Source organism: Apis dorsata, unplaced genomic scaffold (genome assembly GCF_000469605.1).
Source record: "Apis dorsata unplaced genomic scaffold, Apis dorsata 1.3 scaffold_98, whole genome shotgun sequence".
In the NCBI taxonomy this organism is placed as follows: Eukaryota; Metazoa; Arthropoda; class Insecta; order Hymenoptera; family Apidae; genus Apis; species Apis dorsata.
This window is the reverse complement of record NW_006263396.1, coordinates 700,126-707,982: the sequence shown is the minus strand read 5'-3', so window position 1 is coordinate 707,982 and position 7,857 is coordinate 700,126. Positions and strand designations below refer to the sequence as shown.

The 7,857-nt window shown below is 25.6% G+C and overlaps 2 protein-coding genes across 2 annotated transcripts in view; one reads left to right on the top strand and one right to left on the bottom strand.

Moving 5' to 3' along the window:
- Positions 1-4,130, bottom strand: part of LOC102679612 (dynamin) — a 13,126-nt gene extending 8,996 nt beyond the window's left edge. Inside the window, exons 1-8 of the mRNA XM_006612033.2 lie at positions 3,496-4,130; positions 2,510-2,583; positions 1,890-2,039; positions 1,608-1,811; positions 1,340-1,532; positions 1,042-1,251; positions 326-525; positions 62-219 (exon numbers count right to left, since the gene is read on the bottom strand). Of these exons, the coding sequence (XP_006612096.1) occupies positions 62-219; positions 326-525; positions 1,042-1,251; positions 1,340-1,532; positions 1,608-1,811; positions 1,890-2,039; positions 2,510-2,583; positions 3,496-3,659 (1,353 nt within the window). The 5' untranslated portion in view covers positions 3,660-4,130. The remainder of the gene's footprint in view (positions 1-61; positions 220-325; positions 526-1,041; positions 1,252-1,339; positions 1,533-1,607; positions 1,812-1,889; positions 2,040-2,509; positions 2,584-3,495) is intronic.
- Positions 4,131-4,967: 837 nt separating this feature from the next.
- LOC102679729 (serine/threonine-protein phosphatase 6 catalytic subunit-like) lies at positions 4,968-7,536 on the top strand. Its single transcript, XM_006612034.2, has 7 exons — positions 4,968-5,419; positions 5,564-5,659; positions 5,773-5,980; positions 6,128-6,207; positions 6,284-6,389; positions 6,468-6,629; positions 6,712-7,536. Exons 1-7 carry the CDS (start codon positions 5,351-5,353, stop codon positions 6,900-6,902), a joined length of 912 nt encoding a protein of 303 aa, XP_006612097.1. The 5' UTR covers positions 4,968-5,350; the 3' UTR covers positions 6,903-7,536.
- The last annotated feature ends 321 nt before the right edge of the window (positions 7,537-7,857 follow it).

Below are 7,857 nucleotides of genomic sequence, written 5' to 3'. Positions count from 1 at the left end.
AAAAAAAAAAAAAAAAAAAAAATTATATTAAATATCATTTAAAATTTTTTAAATTAAAAATAAATTTACCCACCCTATCAGTACAAATGCGTACAACATTACTAAGTTCCTGTACAACTAAATCCACGCATTTTAAACTAGGTTCTTTGAGTCTATTGATTTGTTTCTTGACTATTGCCTCAAAGGCCATGTCGGGAGTAAATAAACCTACTCTGATACCTATGACATTATACTATTGTTAAAAACTTATTTTTATAAGCATAACTTTCATTTATCTTGATATATAGAAATTGAGAATGTTATCAAAATTAAAATAATCATTTACCATGAATATTTCTAATAGCAAAAGCAATTTCTCTTCTTAATTCTTTCTCATCAAATTCCATTTTGACAATTTCAAATGGAAAACGTTCATGGAATATTCTATTTATTTTTGCACCTCCACTAAGCTCCATTGTATTGATTTGTGCAGATCCTGAACCTTCTATAGTTCTTTCAAAATCTGATTGAAGTTGTTGTATCATCCTTAAAAATATTTTTCTTTCAATTAATATATAATAAATATATATACAAACATTAATTCTTAATGTTAGTTCTATGGGCAGAGAGTCATGATATTTAGTAATGAAAAGCTAAATAATAAATGATTCATTAATATATTAAGATCTTTTATGTTAATAAAATTATTATTTTTCACTCTTTAGTTGGTTATATAAAAATACATTATGCATAAAAATTTTCATGCAAATACACACAAATGAACAAAAATATGATACCTACATAAATATTTGAATCGATCTGAAAAATAATAAAAATTCTAAAATCTCAGGACCCTCCACCCATAATTAATTTTAAAGAAATTTTATTTAGTTTATGAAGATATATGTTTATTATAGGATATATTTATATAGGATATAATTATTATATATTATTGTCATTAAGGTTCATTTTATTTTCTATTATTTGATAAAAGTTATTCCAATTGAAAAAATTATAAGTTTACATATAGTTACATATAATACATATTAAGAAACTACTTACTGTAACATAGCTTTAGTTTTTATGGCAGGATCATCAGGTCTGAAATGTTTGTATTGTTCTACATCTTTTTCCAATGTAAGCAATTGTTTTTGTAATCTATCTCTTAATGCTGGTAAAGTATCTCTGATATGATTTGTTAATTGCTGATTTAATACACGTTGTAAATATGGTGTTCCTAATCTATCTGCTAAATGCCGATAAGATGGATGGCTAATAAATAAATAAAATATAAAGAAATATTTTAGATATTTTATTAAATAATTTATTAATGCAATTATTTCTTATTATTGATGCATACCTTAAGAAAAATTTTCTTTCTGCTGCCAAAGCATTTTTTATATCTTTTCGACCTTCTATATCTTTTTGACTTCTATTAACAACACCTATATACCCACGTCTCAAAGGTAATAATTTGTTTTCTAAAATATCTCTTGCATCAGTACCATCATCCATAAGATCTAATTTTGTAATAACACCAATTGTACGTACACCTTAAAAAAATTTAAAAAAATATAAAAAATATTCATTGAATTTGTTAATATTAAATATCAAATATAAATAAATACCTTGAGGATCTACTTCTTTAGCAAGTTTAAGAGCATCACTATTTGCTAAATCAGTATTTGCTGGTGTTACTGCCAATATAAGACAATTTTCTCTTTTAATAAACTGAAAAATCATAGCTTTAATCTGAGCTTCTATATCTGCTGGTTGATCTCCAATTGGTACTTTTGTGAGGCCAGGTAAATCAATTAATGTTAAATTCAAAACTAATAGAAATAATATATATATTTTAATCAAGACATTAATATAAACCAATATATAATATAATAAAATATTATAATTACCATTAGGTGAATATACTCTTAAATTTATTGGTATATTAGAAATACCCTTATTACTGCCTGTAACTCTGTCTGTTTCTGCTTCGATTTCCTTCCGTACTTCATCAAAATCCACAAACTTTTTACCTTTACAATGTAGAAATTCAGCATATTCTATAATAAAAAAATAATTTATATTGTATGATAATATGACCTTATATTTTTTTAACATATAAAATTTTAAATAATTAAAATATTCTTGATTTCTTATTTATCAAAAGTTCATTGTTACAGGAAATGTGATAATTTCTATAGACAACACTTATAGATAAGTAATATTAAACCTCAAAATATGTGAAATTATTAAAATTTATATTAAAATTTAATATTTCTTAGAAAAAAAAACAATATAAATGATTAAAATAAATAACAAATATTATTATACAATTTAACATTCTTTAGTTATTTTTAATTTTATGTTTAATAAAATCAATAATTAGAAATAATTGTTATTCATAAATTTTCATGTTTATATTATATATTATATTTGTATATATATTTCTTATACATATGTATTTATATATATTTAAATACATATTTTATTCAATATAAAATTTATAATCTATTTATCTATGATGACTTACCAGTTGTACTGTTAATCAATTGTAAGATAAGTGGTCGTCTGGTTACAATACCAGATCCTCTAGGTAAGAAATCCCTGGAAACAAAAAAATATTGTACTTTTCTAAAAAAAATATATATTTTATATATATATATATAAAAAATATATAAAAAAGGAATATCAAAGAATACTAAAAAATATATGATATGATAACATAAATTTATATAAAGAAATATAGTAAAAAAGAAAAAATTTAAATAACAATAAAATGAATATTTCTCTTTTTTTAATATTAAAACTTGAAACATAAAAAAAAATTAAAATTTGACAACATATTGATATATGTTGTAATTATATTATACCTTTATATTCAAGTATCATTTATTATTTTTTTTATTATTTATTTATAAATTATAAATTATTTATAAATTAATTTTAATTAGCTATATTATTATAAAAATTATTCTAAAATAATAAAATTACATTTAATATATAACATGTAAAAGATGTGTATAAAATTCTATTGAAATTAATATCTTTATTAATTTATATATATATATTCATATATATATATATATATATATATATATATTCATAGTTTTAAACTAGACTAAATTAATAGAAAGCAACATTAAATGACCTAAACTGAGAACAATTGCATTAATAATTTTCTTCATTATATGTGTATACTTCAGGCAATTCAGTAGAAGGTTAAATATTACACCAATGGGAAAGAATATCATTTGACAGGTCACTGTGTAGGCGGCCACGAATTATAAAGATATAGTTAATTTTGATGACAAGATCGATCGATTAAAATAGTTAACCTAAAGAAATATAGAAAAGATGGATACTCAAATTAAAATAATTGATGACGGATATTAAAATTATAATGTGGCGTAGTTCGCCACGCCTTTAATCAAACGTTTGAATTCTTCTGATCCACAAAAGATTTGAAAATGTTTTAAAAAAGAAAAACGATGAAACGACAGGACATTAAATACTTACTTTCCAACAAAGTTTTCAAGAACAGAACTTTTTCCTGCACTCTGACCACCTACTACTGCGATTTGTGGTAAATCAAGTTGCATGTGCACCCCAAGCTGTGTGAAGGCATCCTGCAGCTTATTCACAATCGGAATTAATTGTTCCATACCCGCGTTTCCTGCCATTTTGTTGAGACTGTTTGCTCACTAGCCCAAGAACACGATCGTTTTCAGTTTTACGGCTGTGTCCTGTGGGCGACACCGAGCTGCCACCACTTTCACGCACAACCGTTGAGGGTAGCTGCCAAAAGTGATCCTATCCGTTTTCGCGAAACACGCACTATCAAAATGGCCGATTTCGCGAAGGCACGTCGCTGTATATTGAATTTCACCGCATTTTTCCGAAACTCACGATCATGCACGGACCACAAACGAAAGATGTCAGCCACTGGCCTACTGCGAGAAAGTCACACTACGAACATCCACAGTCACTGCATTCACATAAATGAGATCCAGCGTACGAACTCAAGGCACGTAACGTTTCAATCGATAATCGAAGCGTGCGCACAGGCGCTTTTGATGTGACCCACTTTTCGTCGTGAGATAAAATCCATATCGTACTCCTGCTGCTGACCTTTTTCTACGTTCCACGATGATTTGCTATCGAAGAAAATTGAAATTATACCTTTTGTTATGCGTTCATCCTATCATGACAAACAGTCATTTTCTTTTCAAATTTGTCAATTGATTTTTGAATTTTTACGCGGCAAATATTTTCATTGGCGCGGAACATTCACAATCGTTAAGAAAATAGACAACGACCAATGAGAATATTAGATTCTACTTATTATATTTATATTTATAAAAGTAATAGTGTCGTTATTAAATATTAAATAATATAATCTATAAATATTTATGTTAAAAATAATATTTTTATGAAAGAATTATTTATACAAATTCTCTTATAATAATATTTATTATAATTTTTAATGAAAAATAATATTCACCATAATAATTGATTTTTAATTGATAGCATTATATATTATTATTATTTTAAATTATTGTATGTATGTAATAAAAGATTATATATGATATATTTAAAATACAATATTTATTTTAGATATTTTATCAAAGATGAAAAAAAAATTTTTTTTAGTTTTAAATATACCAGTTATAGTTACTTTTCAATAAATGTAATATAGTTATTTTTCAATAAGTGGAATATTTATAAAATATAATTTTATTTTATTAATATATTTTATAAAATATAATCAAAATGAAATAAATATTAAATTTTATCTGATTTTACATAATCAAATTTTTAAATATCACATTTTTTAAAATTTTCTTTTAAAACGTAAAAATAAAACAAAAGTTACTAGAATTTGTTAAAACGATATTGTTATTGGATGATATATCATGTGTTCTAAAAACTAATATCTATTTCAAAATTGTTGAATGCTTAAAATTGTTAAAATAACTATACTGACATGAGATATTTGTATTTATTGACATTGACAGTGGAAATGTATTTCAATATATTTTTGATAAAAGATTTTCAATTTTGAATATAATTTCCCTTTTTATAAAGATAATTTAGAACCAATAATATGAAAGGATTGTGGGGAATAAAAGTTGGTGTTTTTTAATTTTTCTTCATAGTAGGTTAATTAAGTTCGCGTCTAACGCGATGAAAAGAAGTAATTCCTTGTTAAATAGAATATTTAAGGTTTTATGAGTAAAATGAATAAAAATTGGAAATTTAATTGAAATTATTTCGGTAAAACAATTTATAAAAATATAAATCAACTATAAATTCAGTGTACACATATGTAAGTGAGGGCGCGATCAGTATTTTCCTACGATACGAGTCCAAAATGTCAGACATCGATAAATGGATGGAACTTGCAAAAGAATGCAAATATCTTCCCGAAAATGATCTTAAGGTAAACAATATATAAAAAATATTGTTTAGTATGATCTCAATTATGTTATATCTTGTTAATATATATGATGATAAATTAAATATATATTCATAGGTTATTTGAAATCTCTGTTTGTCTCTTAACAATTAAATTAATTTTGTTTAGAAACTTTGTGACTTGGTATGTGACATATTATTAGAAGAATCTAATATTCAACCAGTATCTACACCGGTAACAGTCTGTGGAGATATTCATGGTCAGGTAAGTTTTATAGTTTTGTTCTAACCTCAATATGATATCGATATCTTTAGAGATAACGATGTTGACCGAACTAAAATGTTTGATAATTGTTATAATTATTTATTTTATTTTAGTTTTACGATTTAGAAGAATTATTCCGTAATGGAGGCGCTGTGCCTGAGACAAATTATATATTTATGGGAGATTTTGTAGATAGAGGGTATTATAGTGTAGAAACATTTACCCGCCTACTCACACTTAAAGCTAAATGGTCTGATAGAATAACATTACTTCGTGGAAATCATGAATCCAGACAAATTACTCATGTTTATGGTTTTTATGGTTAGTATATATTATAGTATATATTATAATATATATTATAAAAATTATTATATTCATGCAATATATTTTAAAAAATATATTTAATAATAATCTATTATTGTGCATGTCTAATAATTATGATGATTAAGCTTATTATGTCATATGCAGATGAGTGTCAAAACAAATATGGCAATGCTAATGCATGGAAATACTGTTGTAAGGTGTTCGACTTACTCGCAGTTGCTGCCGTTAGTATTTGTAAATAATAAATGAATTTAATACTCGATTAATATATTTAATATAAATACGAATATTTTTATTTAGTTAATTGATGATCAAGTACTTTGTGTGCATGGTGGATTATCTCCAGCCATTAGAACGTTAGATCAAATTAGGACAATTGAAAGAAATCGAGAAATTCCACATAAAGGTATTATACAAGTTTTTTAAAATTATTATTTTTTTGAATGTATTGAAGCTTTTTATACTATTTTGATTTCTGTTATAGGTGCTTTTTGTGATTTAGTTTGGTCCGATCCAGAAGATGTAGAATCATGGACTATTAGTCCGCGTGGAGCAGGTTGGTTATTTGGAAGTAAAGTAACATATGAATTTATGGAAATCAACGATCTTAAACTTATTTGTAGAGCTCATCAATTGGTTCATGAAGGTATATAAATAATAAATAACAAAGATAATAATGCAAGAAAAATTTTATAATTATATTTTATATATTTCGATTTTATTTACAGGTTATAGATATATGTTTAATGATAAACTTGTAACAGTATGGTCAGCTCCAAATTATTGTTATCGCTGTGGTAATGTAGCTAGTATTTTACAGTTCACAACTGTTGATCAAAGAAATCCAGTGCTATTCCAGGCAGTGCCTGATTCCGAAAGAGTAATTCCACCTTTAAATATTACACCATACTTTTTGTGATCTAACCTAGTGCTCCATTTGTTTGGATGCAGGAAAGTGATATCTGCGTCTAGACGTTACGGAATTACATGACTGTTTCTTCACGTTGATGGATACAGGCTGGTACTTTGACGGAGCATCAAATTTCAAAAATGTATTAAACTATGATACATTATTTAGAATTTTAATTTAAAACAAATTTTTTTTTATGTTTTTATAAAAGAACATGTGTCATTTGGAGAACAGAATTATCATGTGATTACCTATTCAGGGAATTGTTCTTACACGTTTTTTAGGAAATTTATCCATTTTTGTATGTTAAGGAATTAACTTTTATATATGTATATATACATATATAAAATATATATATATATATATATACATGTATATATATGTATATACATGTGTATATATATATATATATATGTCAAACGCCTGCCATTGCATCAGCCTGATTCCCCTAGTTTGAAAAATGTTTCGCATTGAAATAAATGTGAACACTGTGGTCTAGACGCTTTTGCTGTCTACTGTGTACATTCTGTAGAGCATTCGCATCTCAGAGCGATATCGTGAACGTATTGTTCTAAAAAAGGCTAAGAGCTTTTAAGTAAGTTATGAACATAAACAACAAATGGTTCAATAATGAATAAATAAATGAAAAACCATTTAAATATTCCAAAATGGAAGAATCTCTGAGTATAGTGAATGCTTAATTGATATTATGATCGTTGTGCGTAGAATTCAGGTTTATTAAAGCGTGAGCATATATACTACTGTTAAGGTCTTCCTGAGTATGTAATTGATCTGTTTCTGGTTTAGATACTGTGTGTGCTGCGTGCAATTCTTTTTATTCTAGATGCGCAATCAGTGTTCTTAGCAGCATAAAGTCGGCGGTTCTGTCGAGGTACAAATAGTATGTAGCAGTAGCCAAAGTTTTCCTACCTAGGTAAGGAAATTCAGTAGAAAAATTGTATTA